General features: G+C 39.0%; 1 protein-coding gene across 3 annotated transcripts in view; it reads left to right on the top strand.

The window, feature by feature from the left end:
* The window catches only part of LOC117578314 (uncharacterized), a 248,952-nt gene extending 229,836 nt beyond the window's left edge, over positions 1 to 19,116 (top strand). For 2 of the 3 annotated variants that reach the window (XM_034263768.2, XM_052008671.1), the window contains 2 exons: positions 10,079 to 11,962; positions 14,885 to 19,116. In XM_034263768.2, the coding sequence (XP_034119659.2) occupies positions 10,417 to 11,962; positions 14,885 to 16,182 (2,844 nt within the window). In that variant the 5' untranslated portion in view covers positions 10,079 to 10,416 and the 3' untranslated portion in view covers positions 16,183 to 19,116. The remainder of the gene's footprint in view (positions 1 to 10,078; positions 11,963 to 14,884) is intronic. The other variant, XR_007955692.1, reaches the window with a different exon arrangement.
* Positions 19,117 to 19,701: the final 585 nt, after the last annotated feature.

Below are 19,701 nucleotides of genomic sequence, written 5' to 3'. Positions count from 1 at the left end.
TGCGTTTCATCCCATGGGGGATTACATTGTCAGTGCTTTCAAGTGGGCGGAGAAATGGAAGCTGTAAGGAGTAGATAAAGAGAGAGAGAGAGAGAGAGAGCAAGCGAACCATCATCACTTCATCATCAGCATCATCGTCGTCACTGTTGCTGTTGCTTAGTTCTCTCTCTGGGGAATCGAAGAACTGGCGTCATAAATAGCTGCAATCAAAGTGGCAGCATCTTATGCCCAACACGTGCCCCATTCACTCTGCCAACTGACCAAAGTTTCAGTGGCCGCTGGCCACTGTCGAGAAAGAGACAGGAGACAGCCAGGACAATTCCAATCAAGTCGAACCACGTACATAGTTGAGTTAAAACATAAAGCAAACGTTCCGAATAGCAGCGTTGTCTAGACAAGCGCCAAATTAAATTCAAAGTTTTGCCAACAGCACCTGGTTCTCCTTCTCTTCTCTCTGCTTCTCTCCCCTCTCTCTCTCTCTCTCTCTCTCTCTCTCTCTCTTTCTCTTTTTAGTCATCTTGACGCGGATCCTTTGCCACCCTGCGGCAGCCACTTCAATCACTCGAACTCAACTCAAACTCGGACGAGGGCGCGAACTTAACTCAAATGAAATTTGCGCAAAATAAGTTGGCAGCCAGGCTAAAACCACCAGCTAACCTCCCCTTGCCTTTCCCCTTCCCCCACACTCGTTCCATCATCTTCCTCATGCCCCGCTTAAGTGCAATTCAAGGGGAACGCGAAGGGGGGGGGGGCCAGAACCTTCGACGAGAGTGAAAGTTTTGTCTGCTCTGCCTGTTGCTGCGACTGGGGGAAAAATGGTCTTTACTTTTACACTATTCTATACTTTACCCCGCAGCTAGTTTGAATAGGGTTGCTTAGACTAAAACTTATACTGTGACTTGTAGTCACATCTTCTAATCTGACTTATACTTCTATTTATTCAACTTCCAAATTACTCTTTTACTTAGAGTACAGCAAATTCTTCTCTGTGTTGCGGAACCAATTCTAATATGGCTTATATTTTAGCTTATATACAAATGCATACTCCAACTTCTACTACTGATTCTGACTACTACTGATATTGACTTATACTGCTACTTATACAGTTAAACTACTGGCTACCAATTTAACTACAACTATTTTTTCCTTGTCATATACAACTTATAAAACACTTACACTTATAAAATGGCTTATGTTATGCCTACTTATATTTTATCTCATACGCATATGCATACTCCAACTTCTACTACTGATTATTCTTTGACTTATACTGCTACTTATACAACGAGTTAGACGAACGACTTCAAATTAAATCGAACACTTGGAGAGTATCTACTAAGTCTTCCCTATCTTATTCAACCACTTCTAATATGGCTTATATTTTAGTTTATACACATATGCATACTCCAACTTCTACTACTGATTATTCTCTGACTTATACTGCTACTTATACAACGAGTTAGAGGACCGACTTCAAATTAAATCGAACACTTGGAGAGTATCTACTAAGTCTTCCCTATCTTATACAACCACTTCTGATATGGCTTATATTTTATACTCCAACTTATACTACAGATAATTCTCTGACTTATACCGTGAGTTAAGCTACTGTCTTCTACGGATTATGCTACCAATTTATGACAATTTATGAGTTTGATCGCAACTAATTCTTCCCACTTCGAATATGGCTTATATTATGCGTACTTCTATTTTGCCGTATACGTATACGTATACTCCCACTTATACTACTACTTATACAATGGTTTAAATTACTGTCTTTTCTATATATTTTATTACTGCTCTTTTCTTCTCTGTCTTATACAACCACTTATAAAATGGCTTACTTATATTACTGCTTATTCACTGTCTTGCCAACTTTTATGCATTTATTTGCTATTTACAATACAAAATGAATATATTTAGTTAATCATTTTATTCACATTGAGCTATCACTTCTATAGCTACAACTCTTATACGTTCAAAACACTTATACCCAAGTTTCTTCTCACTCTTCTACTGGCTGCTTAACAAGTATCTGTTAGTCGAGCAGACTTTGTTATATTAATTTTTCTTTTTTTAATGTTTTTTTTTCTGAGCTTTTGATTACTTTGCCAGAGTTGCCAGCGTCGCACCCACACACACACACACACACACACACACACACACACACACACACACACAGACACACACATGCAGCACTTGCTGTTGCAAATTGAAAAAGGGCGTGTCCAGCGACAGCTCAGTTTTCCTCTCAAGAAAAAAGAAGGAGAAATTGTGGATAGTGCTAGAAATTGAATATTTGATTAGAGCGCCAAAGCTTGTCGCTTGTCGCTTGTGGCAGCAGCAAGTGCAGCTGCAACAGCCGCCAGAAGTTGTCGACTGAAACAAGTTATCAAAACAGCAAGCAAAACCCTTATATTTCTAGACAGAGAAAGAGAGAGAGAGCGAGAGCGAGAGAGGGAAAGGTTGCAATGATGATGATGTTGCCACAAAATGCGGCGACAATGATTGGAATTGCCAAGTGCAGCAAAGGTCCTCAATACTGGAAGATGCAATATAGAAATCGACAGAGAATGCAATAGATGTACAGAGGGAAAGAGATAGAGAGAGGAAGAGAGAGAGAGCGAGAGAGAGAGCGAGTGAGTTGGCAATGCAGATGGAGATAAAGTCTAGTCTATGGAGATGCAGAAGCAGATTGAGATTGAGTTGCATCAGCTCTCATCAGATGGAGCAGTGTCTGCTGGTGGCATGCCACACGCCTTGCAACACACCATGCCAGATTTCGATGCAGCCAGGCAGGCAGTCAGTCTCCTCCGCTCTCTCTCTCTCTCTCTCTTCCGCTCCATCGCTATCGCTCGCTCGTGGGAAGTTTTCAAATTTCCGGCTGGGAAATTCGGCGTGCCACCTTTTGTGGCATGCAGCACAAGCAGCACACAGATGATGCCATCAGCCATCATCATCCAGCACGGTTTGCATCCGTTTGTGTTAACCAAATCCACAGCAACACCAAAGAACAGAATGAACAAAAAAAGAAAAAAAAAAATTCAAGAAAAAATCGAAGGTAGAAATCGAAATGTTGCAAATACAGAGACTGAGTTACGCACGCACACACCTATAAACAATCTACCTCTCTTTGTCTCTTTCTAACACATTGATAAACTCCTTTGCACGCAGATTTTTCAATTTACGCTTCGAATTCTCAAACTGTTAAGACAGCATGTATTTGATTAGGTCTGATTTTTTTATCGTTCTTTTCATTCGTTCCAAATTGGAATACACGAACTAGTTCACTATTTAAAAGTGATTTAGTTAATTTATTGAACATGGTAAAATATTCCTAGGTGAACAAATTCTTCTGGAATAAACGAACTAGTTCACTGTAGACAAACTAATTTATTCAATGATGTGAACGGTTTTTATTCAACACTTAATAAATATATGCACAAATATGTGCGTGGCTCGAGCTGTTAAGCTATTTTTCTATATTTATATGGCAGCAAAAATTCATAAAAATTCAACTTAATTACTTTGCCAAATATTTTTGAGGGAAATTAGGCAATAAATAAATGTAATTGCCGTCGTAATGTTCGCCCATCGAAACAATATTTTCGCAGTTAAATTAAATGCGCAATTGCAAGTGCAAATACTTTGCAAAATTGTTGGCCAAATATTTTATAAAGATTATTTGATTACGGTACTGTTATTCAATATAGAATATTTGTTATTTCATGCTCATAGTCAATTATAAATTTGTTCTGCATTGTGAATTTCAGATTCTTCACAGATTGATTTTACTATATTTAAATATGATATTCTCTTTAAAAATAATCTTCTTCAATTCAATTCAATTTTGATTATAATAGAAATTCAATATTAAATAGTTGAGATTTTATTGTAAAAAGGCTTCCCAGAATCAATTAAATTAAATAATAACACGACTGTTTGTTATATGTTTTATGTTTTGTTATATTTCTTCACTTATTTCAAGATACAACTTGTCCGTTCTAAGTCAAAAATCAAAAGGGAAGAGAACATAAAAAGCAGAGAGCGAAACACTTTTAGTGTGACCAGCTTACGGTTGGTCAAGAATCTTTTGTAATGAGAAATACCAAATTGGTGTATTTCAATAGATTTCATTTCGAAAGTCAGTTTTAAATTTGTTTTTCATAATTTCCGTTTCTTGACTGATTGTTGATATGTTAAGCAATTGGTTTTACTATATTTAAATATGATATTCTTCTGTTGAAGAATAATCTTCTTTGATCAAATTCGTTACAGAATATTTGTGATTTAAGTCAATCTTCAATGTGAAATTTCAGTTATTTAAATTTCTTAACTTTTTACTATATTTAAATATGGGCAATTCTCTATCAAAAAAACATATAACAAAATACTTTATTATTTTGTGTAAAGATGCATCTCGTAGCCCTTGATTAGCAATTAAATTAAAGCTAAGAATGATTTTGAAATTATTTTTTTTCAGTTTTGAAATAAAGAAACCAAAAAATTAACGAATTTTTAAGCCAAAATGTAAACGAATTATAAAACAGCAAATATTGTGCTAATTCAGAACTTTAAAAAAGTTTAGATATAATTACGATTAAGAATTCAAACCTGTCTTAACTGTTTGAGAATTCGAAGCGTAAATTAAAAATTTAAGAATAATCTATGTATATTTAAACAGTGTCAAATTCCGCAAGAGAATTATCCATATAAAATTATTCTGTTTAAACCGAATCTTCCTCGATCGCCGGTCCAACAAATTCAGCTTTTGTTCAAGCATTTTTCCACTTTTTCGCCTTCTCTCTCTCTCTCTCTCTCTCTCTCTCTCTCTCTCTCTCTCTCTCTCTCTCTGTCTCTCTCTTCGGTTCTCTCTTTTTCTACACCCTTTTGAACGTTGCTTGCCTTGGGCTGTTGCCTTGACCATTGGCCATCGAATTAACCGAGCGAAACTCGGCGGCAAATGTAACATGAAACAATTTGCAAATAGGCTTTTAGCTTACAGCTTACGACTTTGTACCTCTTCTTCTTCTTCGTCTTCTCCTTTGTTTTTTTCTTTACACTGTCGCTTCTTCCCCTTCTTCTGCTTATAGTTGTTGCTGTTGCTGTGCTGTTGTTCTCTTCTTCTTTTTATTTGGTCGTTTCAAGTTTCGGTTTCGGTTTCGATTTCAGCTTGAGTTTCAGGTTCGTTGTTTGGGGTGCTTCTTCTTCTTCTTCTTCATTGGAATGGCAAATAACCATTCTCGTATTCTACGCATTGTTAAATATTTATATTGGGCAGCCATAAAAAAAATATAACAACAACATTAAAAAACATGGCAAAAAAACAATGTGAAAAAATAGAAATATAATAAAAACGGAAAATGGCGAGTGAAGAAAGAGAAAGAAACAGAAGAAGAAATGCGCTTCATTTGGCAACAAATTGTTGATGACTGTGAAATCGCAGTTGTTTGTTTGCCATTCTTGTTGTTGTTGTTGCTGTTGTTGACGGTTCAACAACTTTTGACACACAACAAGAGCAACAACAACAGCAATCGAAAGACACTTAAAAAGCAATTGGCAATTGGTAATAGCATAAAAAAGTTATGCAACTCGTTTATGCGAGGCAGCAAAGATACCCTGTAAAAAGAGCATTAAGAAGTCTGGCTTTGTATAAGTCTTTTATTTGGGTTACAAGTCGAGCATGCTCGTTTCTCTCTACTACAGGGTATGCCCAATACACAAATGGACAACAGCGAAAAAAACATAAAAAAAAAAGTAAAGGCGAAACCAAAAACCAAAGCAATTAAATTTGTTCAAATCGATTTAAGCTGACAATAGACAAGCGACCCCGCCCCCCTTTTAGCGTCAGCCCCTATGCAAAGTGCTGCGGGCGTCGAGACAGGGGACAGGGGCGTAGGGGGCGTGACAGCATATAGCAATTACAACCGCAAATGGCAATAAAATGACAGAGAGTAGAAATGTAACAATCGTTACACAGCACTTGCTTGAAATGGAGAGGCAAAAAGTGGGCGTGTCAAACGGGCGACGGCAGCGGCTGCCCAAATGGCCGCTAGAGGGCGCCACACACACACACAAACAATACACAAATTGGGACATTAGGAAAACGGGCACCCAAATCGTTATCGCAAATTGTCGCCACAATTAAGTGAGAGACAGAGAGAGAGAGGGAGAATGGGAGCCATTTGCCACGCCCCCTACTTGCGATATTATCGCCAGGCAAAAAGGATAGCAGGACACAACAGGAAGCGAGTAGCGAGGCAAAGCACTTTCACTTTCACTTTCACTTACACTTACACTTTAATACGCCATCCATTTGGCAAGTACTTCAGATAATATTGCGTTCTCCTCTCCTTTGATAAGCACAACAACAACAGCAACCAAATTCACATTTAAATTAAGTAAACATTTAAACAAAGCTGCTCTCCTGCGCTCTCTCTCTCTGTCTCTATTTCCGTCTCTCTCTCCACAAAATACACTGGACTACAAATAGACATGGAGGCCCTCTAAAAAAAAAAGCAAAGAAACTAAACAAAAATAAAGCTTTTATTTTTATGATTTTCATCTTTTTATACCCTGTAAAGTGCGTATGAAAAGAATTTGAAATAGAAATAGATTTAGATTTAGATTTAGAATATATTATCATTACTTACAAGTTTACGAATCAGAAATTGAAGTAGTTTTGAAATATGTTGTCATTATTTAAAAGTTTGCGAATTAGGAATTGAAGTGGTCTTGAAATATGTTGCCTTATTTAAAAGTTTAACTTCAATAAATTAATTGATTAGTTCTGAATTCCGTATTACGAATCGTAATTTAATTTGTATTACTTTTTTATTTATTTAATTTTGATTACAAATAATAATGAACCAGTTAAAAGTTGTTTACTAATTGCAAAGATTTTTGGCAGTCACAGTGAAAGCAAAGCACAGTGCACTGCAAATGCAGCTAGCGCCATCTAGCGTGTGTAGGCTGTAAACAGGGTGTTTTGCTGTCGAGTGAATGAAATGGACAATGGAAGTAGAGGAATTAGGGAGGAGTGTGTGTGTGTGTGTGTGTGTGTGTTTACTTGTAAGCTATGCAACAGCAATAACAAACGAAATACACAGAGAAGTGAAAAACAAAAAACAAAAAAAAAACGAGAAGCAAAAGGAGAAAACCATTGAGCAAATATTTAACAAAGCGCAAAATTGCAGCATTTTTCTTTTATTTGCATATTTAATTTGTTTTGAGGTTTTTTTTTCTGCGCTCTCGCTTCGCTACCCGCCGTCTCCCTTCCCTTCACTCGACGCTCTTTGGCTGTGCGCAAAAACAGACAACAACAACAACTACAGCAACAGAAATCGAGAAAAACGCTGACACAACAACAACAAGAACAAAAAGCAAAAGCAACGACAACGGCGACAACAACGAAAAAAATAGGAGCAAAAAAAAATAAGAAAAATACAGAAGTAAATGCTTGGCAATCACTCGCCACAAAAGCAACAACACGCAGCATAGACGACTGCCAAATGCTCTATTTACTTACGACTACCCAAAAGTATGCTACACTTTTTTTTTTGCCAGACGTTCGCCTTATGTGTAAGTTTTTGTGCGATGAAATCGATGAATTTACTCTGATGATGTTTCTGCGCAAAAGTTTACAGTTTGCACTGGCAAAGGAAAGTGGGAGGGGGAGTTAACCACCCCGCCTCCCTCCGTTGCAACTTTCTTGGTTCGCCAATCAAATGCAAACATGAAACATGCCCGAGTTTTGATCAAGCAAATGTGCTTTCGATTTTCAACAGTTCCACTCTCAAATCAGCCAAATCTATTTTAGAAATACTTTAACCCAATGCAATTGTTTTTTAATAAACACTTACTTCACTTGGATAAACAAATAAGAACACATTAAGTTATACAAATACAAAATAAACACAGCTAAACAAATGCAAATAAGTGAATCGAAATTTAAATCTATAATGAGCAAATACAAATAAATAATACAAAATACACAAACCAATGCAAATAATTGAATGAATTATTAATAACATAATTCATATCTAATTTTGCATTAATTGCTACTAAAGATGAAACCCAAACTCATTTATAATCTAATCCTTTATGCTGATAAATAAATTGAAATTAGAACATGGAATATAAAATAATATAATGAAATGAACTCATACAAATATGCAAATAAAATAATAATAAATAATAAAATAATAATAAATAAATAAATAATAAAAATAGTTGAACGTGTAAAAAAAATATATAAAAATCAAATCAATTTTCACTTCAAGCAAACAAATTTTAGTACAAAATATTTTCGACTAGTTTTTCTGACTCCACTTAAGCTTTATCTGTTAGCTAAGTGACTCTGCATATAGCTATCATAGATGAAGAGCATGTCAATGTGAGTTCAAGTATGAAGCTAACAGACACAAATGCTTGCACACACACAAACACGCACACACACACGCACACACATGTGCTCACGTATTTGCGGACAGAAGTAAAGCTTAACAGCAGCTTAACAGACACAGCCGCAGAGCAAAAGAGCAAACGAAGTGTCGTGCTGAGAGCGGAGAGCGGAGAGAAGAGAGCAGATACGAGAGGAGTAAAGAAAAAGGCCGCCGTTATGTTGTTTGTCAGAAAAACCGCAAGTTTCATTTGTTGCCGTTGCAGTTGCAATTTCAACATTCGACCATACTAATTTACAGTTGTTGTTGTTGTTGTGGTAGTTCATGTGGTTCCTGCTGCAATTGTTATTAATAAATAATTCATTTGGTTTTTGGCATTTTCATGCCTTGGTCTCTGCTTTTTCTCGTTCTTTTTCATTGCCTTTTTTGTCTGACCAAAACAACAACAACTTTGTTTAATTAAGGCCAACAAACAAACAATGCAAGAAATAAATGCGAAAGAAGGGAGAAGCGAGAGAGAGAGAGAGGGGGGGAATTTGAACGGGTCACAGATTGTTGTGTCGTCTTGTCTTGTTCACACTTTTGTCCAAAGAGAAGAAGAAGAAGCAACAACAACAACAACAGCACAAAAGGCAGCCGCCCACTCAATTTGAAGGTTAAAGCTAGCATCCTCGCCGCACCCAGCAGGTGGGCGTGGCAAAGACAGTTAGGTACCGCAAAGTGTCACACTTTAACAGCATTTTCATTAATCAACTCACTGGCAACCTGAACAGCAGCCATGAATGGGGTCGTGAGTGTGAGTGTGAGAGAGAGATGGCAAGAGGCAATTCAAACAGAAGCGAACTTTCTTCGTCATCCTTTGTCTCTCACTTTACGGCGGCCTTTTGTTGTAGTTGTAGTTGTTGTTGTTGTTGTTGTTGGCATTGTCAGCCGCGGTTTTGCGTCATTTGCTTAGCTTTCGTGTTGTGCTCCCTCCTCCCCCAACCAACCCCTTTCTCACACGCTTCGTCTCTCATTCTCATTCGTTATGCTGCCGCATCATTTACTGCTCAGCACGTGACGTTAATTGAATAACGTAATGAAGTACGTAAACTGAGCTTAACGCCATTTGTCACAATTAATCAACTAAGCACGCGATACGTAACTCAAGACGTTGCGTCTTACGTCACGTAAGCAACACAACAAACGCAATGTATGTAAATAGAACAGCAAATTTGTACATATTTCAAATTGCATTGCTTAAAATAACAATAATAATAGAAGAAGAATAGAAATACATATAATAAAATAAATTGATTTAATAAATTAACTACATTCAAATCAATCAACTATTTTAGTATTATATTTCACTTGGCTAATTGGAAATCCCAAGTTTTACTTCTTTGACCTTTGACACATCTCTAGTCTAGTGTGAATGATATTAAGCTGTTGTTGGCGCCCAGGGATGATCCCTTTACTTTTTTTCTGCTTTTTTTTTTTTGCTTGGTTGGAGCATTGTTCAATTGTTCCAGGTGTTTTGGTTACCTTTTTGAACCCTAGCAAACAACTTTTTCTCTTTTTTTTTTATTTAATCTCTATATGTATAAGCAGCTATTGCTGTCTCTGTCGCACGTATGCAGACCAAAGCTAACCGCAGTTATTTCTTTTTTCTTGCTTTGTTGCGCATTTCTTTTCAGCTGGAAACTGCACTGCTAATTGCCCACAACAACAATAAGAAGAAGGAGACGAAGAAGGAGAACAAGCGAAAACCACAACAACAAAAAGGGTTGCATTAATTAATCACAGTTTTAGCTGTCGCAAACAACAACAAGAGTAAGGCGAAGGAAAGCGAAAGGGAAGCACACGAATCAAATTAACAAAAGGATTAAAAAGCTGAACGCCAAGCGAGACAGAGAGAGAGCGAGAGAGAGCGCTAATACGCTGAGATCAAGGCGACGCTCAAGCCAAGCTTTGCTTGGTGCGTGTGTGTGAGTGTGCGAGAGTGTGTGTGAAGCAAAGAGAGAGAAAAACAAAAATGAGGCTGCCGCTGTTAACGCTGCTGTTAACGCAGCTAACAGTGCTGCTGCTGCTGCTAACAGAGGCGACAGTGGGCAACACGCATCCCGACTGGATACAGAACTGCAGCAATTGCCATTGTCATTGGAATTCGGGCAAAAAGACCGCCGACTGCAAGGGCAAGAAACTGATTAAGATCCCCCAAAACATGAGCAACGAAATGCAAGTGATTGACTTCTCCCATAATCAAATGGCCGAGCTTCGCAACGAGGAATTCCAGCTGGCGGGTCTACAAAATCTCCACAAATTGTATTTGCGCAATTGCACCATTCAGGAGGTGAATCGCGACGCATTCCGCGGCCTCACCATCCTCATCGAGCTGGACATGTCGAACAATCACATCCGGGAGCTGCATCCGAATACGTTCAAGAGCCTCGACAAGTTGCGCAACGTGATCATCAACAACAACGAGATCGAAGTCCTCGAGAGCGGTCTCTTTACCAAATTGCATTTCCTGTCGCGTGTCGAGTTCAACAACAACCGCCTGAAGCAGGTCCAACTGAACGTCTTTGGTCGTCTCGATCTGCTCAAATCCATATCGCTGGAGAGCAATAAACTGACGCATTTGAGCAAGGAAACGTTTGCGGATCTACCGAAATTAAATTATCTCTCGCTGCAGGGAAATGCATGGAACTGCAGCTGTGAACTTCAGGAGTTTCGGGACTTTACCATTGCCAATCGTCTGTACACGCCACCCACCGATTGTCACGATCCTCCGCAACTGCGTGGCAAACTGTGGAGCGAGGTTCCCTCGGAGAATTTCGCCTGCCGGCCGCGTCTGCTCGGTGAGGTGCTCAACCATGTGGAGAGCAATCGGGGAAATATTACTCTTCCATGCCAGTTCATGGGCAGTCCGCTCCCGAATGTCACCTGGATCTACAACAAGCGTCAGCTCAATCCCAGCCACAATGATCCCCATGTGCGCATCAACACCAACGAGGTGCAGTCGACGGTGCAACAAAAGTTGACCAAGATCGTTGTCTCCGAGCTGCACATCTACAATGTCCGATCCTCGGACAAGGGCATCTACATCTGTGTGGCCGACAATCGCGGAGGGAAAGCCGACGGGGAGTTTCATCTGATGATCAACGGTGATCACATGGCCATCACAGGGAATTCGGATGGTCTTAGCCTGGGCATGAGCGGGGCAATTGGCGCCTCGACCAGCGATCAACAGACGAGCATCTTTTTGTTCATTTGCGTCATTGCCACCACCGTTTTGGTGGTGCTGATATTTCTGGTATTGGGCCTGTTCTGGTATTGTCGTCACATTAAGACCTATCAGAAGGACAACACCATCGGTGATGGTTTAATCTCGTGCAAACTGGATAAGACGCATAACAGCTCCATGCTGGAGGGTTCGGTCATTATGGAGATGCAAAAGAGCCTCCTCAACGAAGTGAATCCCGTGGAGAAGCCGCCACGACGCACCGACATCGAGAGCGTTGACGGTGGCGACGATGGACATGAGATCAAGAAGACGCTGCTCGACGAGACGGCATACGGTAAGTGTTAAAAGAAATGGTTATTATAATACAAGTAGTTAGGATAAATCCCAAATGAAGACATGACATTTTCATCTTGCTAACAACTCCGAGAATTTCCGATTAGTAGCCTACGACTTAACCAATTGTTTATTGAATAACTAAAACTAGCTAAACTTTGGTTTAATTCTTTATCTGATTTCACCATTTATGACCCACCTCAAAGACCTAAAGCAATTCGTAATCAAATGTTAAAAAAAAAAATTACACCATTTTTTATACCCGCTACTCATAGGGTAGAAGGGTATTATAACTTTGTGTCGGCAGGAAATGTATGGAACAGGTAGAACGAGGCATCTCCGACCCTATAAAGTATATATATTCTTGATTAGCGTCAACAGCCGAGACGAGCCGTCTGTCCGTCTGTGTGTCTGTCCGTCTGTCTGTATGAACACCTAGATCTCAGAGACTATAAGAGATAGAGCTATAATTTTTTTTCGACAGCATTTGTTATGTTTGCCCGCAGATCAAGATTGTTTCAAATTTTTGCCACGCCCACTTCCGCCCCCGCAAATCAAAAAAATCGCATAAAAAGCGTCGAGTACACTCGATTGTAGCTTTCTTACTTGTTTCATACTGTTGTCAGCTGACTTTTCCTTAGTTGTTTTCTCGGTTTCTTCTATTTATTTCAACTAATTCAGTTTCTACAGCTTAATCAGCTGCTTTTTAAATACACTTCAAATCAAGAATGAGATGAAACAACAACAAATTCAAGCGACTTTTGAATTTTAAACTGTCTTTTCAGCAGCTGACATTTTCAGTGCACATTCAGGCGCTTTGTCAGCAGTGCTTGATTTTGAGGCTGTTTGTGAATGTTGCGAATGGGATTTTGTTGTGCAGTGCTTTGTAATGGGCGCGATTTGTTCATGTTGCAACAATTACAAATGCAATTACAAGTGCAACAACGGCCAAACAAAATGGTGAAGCTGCAAGCGAATTCCCTTCAGCTTTTTGTTCGTTTGCTTGTTTGCTTGTCCATCCACAATGAACGATGTGGCGACGTGTTGCCGCTGTGTGTGTTAGAGTGTGTGTGTATGTGTGTGTGTGTGTGTGGTGTGTGCAGCAGTGTAAATTGCACATTTGATCTATTTGTCGAATATTTCCAGTTGAGTGCCACAGAGCAGTTCGACAATTCAGCTCGCATTCGCATTTTTTGTCGAACAACAGCAACAGCAATGCACTTCACTACACTACACACACACTCATACACACACACACACACACACACACACTCTTACAGCCTCATACATGTGTATAGATACATTTGTATCTATTACTTCCGCCGCATTTGGCAACATTGGCCGCCAGCCCGGGTAAACACAAAGGCAAACACAACCAGCAGCCAACACCCACAACAACAACAACAACAACAGTAACAACAACACAAACAACACCAACGGTTGCGGATGTTTGCTTTAAATTTCCAATTGGCAATTGCAGTTGGCAATTGAATTGCAATGACAATTGACAATTGAAAAGCCAATTGAATTGAATGCAATTGATGCACTTCATTCTTGTTTCACCTCCTTGCTCCTTCTCCTTTCTTCTTTTGCCCCCCATTCCCTTCCCTACCCCCACTCCTTTCTATTGTTGCTTGTTTATCCACGATTTGGCAAAAACAATCGATGACATGTGCCAAAAGCCAAGCATTCAACCATCGAACAACGAATGGACAACAGCCAATAAACAACAGCTCAATTGACAACGATGACACTGATTTATCAACTCGATTGCAAACCGATTATTGAGCCAATGACACGAGCTACAAACACGAACACAATCAATTAACAGATCAATTCGATGCCAAAGCCATTCATAAATCTTGCAGCTCAAGAAAAGTTTGAGTGGACAAGAATTGCAAACGCAGATTGCAACTTAATAAAATATTTCCTCCAACTCGTTCTTCCAAATTCGTATTAACATCGAACTCAAACCTTCTTGAAGAACTCTTCTAAACTCCCAGCTCCTTCTTCAACATTAACTTCAACTTCCCTCGCTTTTACCGCTACAACTTTGACTTCATTAGGTTGTCTTTCTACTCGTTTGCTCTCAACCTCATTTGACGTCTAGCTGCTCTACCGCAGTTTCTCTTTCCCTAAAGTCCTGATTCTTAGCTCTTAGTCCCTAGGACCAACTATTTGGAAGAGTTCTTAAGTTCCTAAATGCAGGTTTTAACTCCCAGGTTCTCTATTTTCTGCTCTAGGTTATCTACAAGCTTCAAGCTTATAATACCTGGTCTTTCCTCGACTTCATATGGCTTTAGTTCCCAGCTACTTTTTGACTTCTTTAGGTTGTCTTTCTACTCTTTTGCTCTCAGCCTCATTTGACGTCTAGCTGCTCTACAGCAGTTCCTTTTTAACTAAAGTCCTGGCTCTTAGCTTTTCGTCCCTAGGAACAACTATTTGGAAGAGTTTTTAAGTTCCTAAGTTTCTTTCTGCTCTAGGTTATCTACAAACTTCAAGCTTATAATACCTAACTCTTCCTTCGACTTTATACGGCTTTAATTCCCTACTCCCTTTAATCGAACTTATGCAGCATTATCTTTGTCTCTTTCAATGGGAATCGTTGCATTTCTGCTGCTAATGGCTTTAGTTCCTATCTACTCAGAGCTCCTTGACCCAACTCCTCTAAAACATGCCAATTGAAACCCCTTAACATGTCCAGGAGCTTCGTTATGGCTATAGTTCCTTGCTACACCTGAATCTTCTTATTTTTCCCACAGCTCTTTCTTCTTCCTCTGACTCAGTCCCCCTACATTATTTAGCTCTTTCTTCAGCTTCCTCAAAAATAGGTTTTGACATTACTTGTACGAATATCACCCCTTGAGGTAATCGAGGCAACTAATTCTCTCTTTCTAATCCAATTTCCTTTTCTCCTTATCAGCCAATCACTCGCGTGACGACGAAACGCACTCGGTGGCTTTATCGGACACAACAACGACGCCCCGATCACGTCACACCTATGTGGACGATACGTACGGCAATAGCTTGCCCCCGGATCTATTAGCGTTCCCGGCACGCGTTCCCCCGACCTCACCGTCGATGCAGTCCTCACAGTCGAACATCCCCGACCAGGTGCTGTACGGAATCCGTTCGCCGCCGCCGCTGACGAGTCCCGTGTACGCGCACATGACACCGCACGGCATTTATGGGACCACAACGATTGCGGCGGCCACACACAACGGATTCATGACACTACAGCACCCGAAGTCACGCAATCTGGCGCTCATTGCCACCGCAAACAGCCGCCATCAGTTGCAGCAACAGCAGCAGCAACAACAGGCGCAACAACAGTTGTTGCATCAGCATCAGCAATCGGCAGCAGCAGCATCTCCATTTTTGCCCGCACCCGTTGTTTACTCGCCAGCCACCGCGGTGGTGATGAAACAGGGCTACATGACAATTCCCCGCAAGCCGCGTGTCCCCAGCTGGGCGCCAAGCACCTCAGGTGCAGCGGCAGCCGCTGCCGCAGCAGCATCGCATGCTGCTGCCACACAGCTGAGCGAGTTCCAATCACCGACATCGCCCAATCCCAGCGAGACGGGCACTGCGACTACGGCGGAGTTGCAGGCGGAACCGGTTTACGATAATTTGGGACTTCGGACCACGGCGGGCGGCAACTCGACGTTGAATCTGCACAAGGCACAAAGCACTCAAGGTGTGGCAACAGCATCGCCGCAACAGCAACAGCAGCAACAGTACACGATGAGGGATCGTCCGTTGCCGGCCACGCCCAGTTTGACGTCGGTGGCATCGGCGGCGAATGCGAGCAAGATCTATGAGCCGATACACGAGTTGATCCAGCAACAGCAGGCGATGCAAGCACAGCAGCAACAGTTGCAGCAACAACAGCAGCAGCAACAGCAACAGCAACTGTACAACTCGGAGACGGAGCCATTGTATGGAGCCAGGCATCATGGCATCACGATATTGCCGGGCTCAAGCATCAGCGGTGCTGGCCTCGGTTCCCCATCGTCCGTCTCCGCCTCCGTTGTATCGGGTGCTCTGGGTGGATCACCGACGCATGGAGCGCAAGGCGCGGACTCGCCGAAGATAGCAAAGATACCACCGCGACCACCACCGAAGCCCAAGAAGAAAATGTCCGTGACGGCGACGCGCAGCGGCCAAGGCAGCACAAGTCAGCTGTTCGATGATGAGGGCGAGGATGGCACCGAGGTTTAGTTTGGTCATTGCCACAAGCAATGCCACGTAACGACGAATTCATCATTCGAAATGCCTTTTTAGCAGAATCAGAAACCGAAGCAGAAGCAGAAGCAGCAGAAAAAGAAAAAGAAACAGCAGCAGCAGAGATAAGAGCAGTGACAGTGACAGTAGGAGTAACATTAACAGGAGCAGTAACAGTAACAGTAACAGCAGGAGTAACATTAACAGAAGCAGTAACAGCAGCAGTAACAGTAACAACAGCAGTAACAGTAACAGCAAGCTTAACAGCAACTGATCGCAGCTAACTAACAGCAGTAAGGCAGCTAATGTAAACTAACAGTGCTTTTAACATTGCAGCTGGAGCTAACAGCAGAATGGCAGCTAATGTAAACTAACAGTGCTTGCAGCTGGAGCTTTAACAACTGTTATCTGTGTTAACTGCATTCTCGTTAACACCATTCACGCTCTCTGCCACTTGCTCTCTCACTCTCTCTCTCTCTCACACTCTTTATCTATCTCTATCTCGCCCGCGCAATTAGCGTGACTTGTGTGCCAAACCGACTGATGTAGAATTTAGTAATAAACAAAAACAAAATCGAAGAGTACGAATGAAGGAAATCAAGCAAGACGAACCACACACAACAAACAAACAAATAGCAAAGAAAACCGTGAAAAAAATGCATGCAGTATATACTAAATATCATATGTGTGGTATTTAGGCGAAAAGCAAATACATAAACAGCAGAGACAGGCAACAAGAAGAAAAAGAAGCAGAAACAGTAGCAGAAAAAGTAAAAGTAAAAGAAAAGCCCAAAATACATATTTAGCACAACACACAGTATGTAAAAATCCCATTTTAATACTAAATAAACCATATACTAATCTTTTTTTTTTTTTGTGTAGGCTAGTTAGTTTGGTACAAAATGCATAAATTACATATATAATTATATATATAAAAACATTTATATAAACCTAAGCAACTCTATATACAAGTATATAAAGAAAAGATATATATACAATTATATATAGAAAGATGGAAGGCGAATAATAAGTTTTAATTCTCGAAACAAGTTTATTCAAAAGACGCAACAAGAAATGCGAGAGAGAAAGAAAAATACAGAAATCAATTCACGTTAAAAGTTTTATAAAATTGTAAATTATTTAAAGTATGTATATGCATATATAAATATATAAATTTATATATCTAAATTAATTTAAATTACAATTAAACAATTACAATTAAACGGCAAGTAAATACTTAGGCATAGTTCAATCCCACAAAATATACATAACATATAGTATATGTATTATGTATGTAGTATATATCTTTTTTTTTTTGAGAGAGAATATAATGTGTGTTTTTTTTTTAATAAACTAAATGAAATCGAAGCAGAATTATATATAGAGTACATATAAATATGTATGCATTAGCTGTAATGTAATGTAATGATGATAAGTGTAATGTATTATGTACTAATTTGCATTCGCAACTAAAAAACAAAACAGAAAATGAGAAGGAGATGGAATGATGTATGTTATAGAGATAGAGATTTCTAACTACCATATATGTATGTGTGTATAATTCCCCCCGCTCCCCACTCCTATATATTATATGTATGTGTATGTGTAAAGCAAGAGAAGAGAAGAGAGAATATTAATTGCGTACATACTATATATATAAACACGCAGCATACAAAATATATATATACGTATGCTAAATAAATTTACATTAATCGATAACAATTACAATTAAACAGTTACAACTAATTACGATTTAAATGTTAAACGAACCACTTCATACGAGACATAAGCAAAGCATGTGTGCGACAGAGATGCATTGTATGTACTCTAGCTGTACAACATTACACAACACTGCAACGCAACGCAACGCGACACTACACAACACTACACGATCCTACTGCAGCAGAAAAAAAGCAAATAAATGATTACAAAACAAAAGTGAGGAGAATTAACGTAAAATAAAAAAGAAAAGAGATTAATTATTAATAATAATTAAAGTAAACGTAAAACGATTTCAATATATGAACAGAAAAACAAAACAAAATTTTAAGAAATTAATTGTCAAAACGAAAAACGAAACAAAAAAAGAAGATAAGAAACGATAATAGTTATACTCGTACGCATAGCTAACGTAGTTACAGGTACAGTTGCCCCCTGAGTTCCACATTTGACTGCAGCACGAGACACCCTGTTCTTTTTTTTTTGCATGCGCCGCTCGAGTTAACCTCAAAAAAAAAAAACAACTACACATACAACATGCATTTTAAATGAGCTTAACACACACACGCCAATTAATAATTAATTAATTTCATTTTATTTACATTATTTGTTTAAATTAAGTGAGACTCATTTAATTAGCTTAACACACACACTTAGCACAAGCTCAGTAAGGAATTTCTTTATGTTCGATCCGGGGAGGAAAAGGCACTAAATAGTCTAACTGACAAAAAGTTAAACCAATTCGTGTAGTGCATTAACAAAGTGAACTAATTCATTAATCAATTAATTAGCCCCAAACTTGCCCCCCCATTTAATGAGAGTCAAAACGAAAATCCCAAAACCAATTTTATTTTTTTTTTTTGATTCGCCTAAGCAAAAAGTATTAAATATTTTATAAACATTTTACATTTTAATTATTATAGTAAATATATTGTATTTTTTTCGATTTTCTTCGATAGCTTATTATTCCTTTTTTTTGTATGTCAAGCTCGTCTTTGTGTAAACTAATTATTTTAGTAATTCTTTTTTTTTTTTATATGCTTCACATATATTTTTAAGTATTTCGTTAGAATTTTCTTACAAGCGCCGCACATAAAAGAAGAAAATATAGGAAGAAAGGATCTCGACAAATGCTAAAAATATTTTGCAAAGAACGAAAAAGTTGCTAAATCAAAACAAAAACAAAAAAAAAAACAAAATAATAAGAGAAAACCAATTAATTTTAACACATTTTACCTAACTGTAATCAATTACGATCGATATAAATAAAAAACGAAAAAAAAAAAAACAAAAAAGAAAAGAAAAACAAAAAAGGGTTCTTATACATAAGTTTCATATAATTTTGCATTGTTTTCCTAACACATAAAATATATATTAAAATAAATATAAATATAAATAAAAAGACAAATTCAACAAAAAAAAAAAAAAAAACAACCCCAAAATGTGTTCTTCATTTATCGATATTAATAATGATATCGAAATTTATTTCGTGTAATATCGTAAACATTTCACGAATCTGTCGCATCCGTTTCATCAGATTTGCAGCACAGAGAGGGGATTACTTATTTGATGTTGACTGACAGTTTCCCCACCCCCTGTTCCCCTGTTCACCTAAACGATTTGTATGGCGAGAGAGAGATTATTTGTATTCATTTGGTCTACCTCAATGGCCAGTGAACCGTAAAGCCTGCATTAAGCGCTCGGCCACTCTTATCTACATATTGTGTATGCTCCTTTCCCCCCCCTCCCCTCCCCCTCGCAATCCCTTCCCGCACCCCATAATTTCAGGGGTCATAA

This window comes from Drosophila albomicans, chromosome X, assembly GCF_009650485.2.
Source record: "Drosophila albomicans strain 15112-1751.03 chromosome X, ASM965048v2, whole genome shotgun sequence".
Lineage (NCBI taxonomy): Eukaryota > Metazoa > Arthropoda > Insecta > Diptera > Drosophilidae > Drosophila > Drosophila albomicans.
The sequence above is the reverse complement of the archived record's forward strand: the minus strand, read 5'-3'. Positions and strand labels throughout refer to the sequence as shown.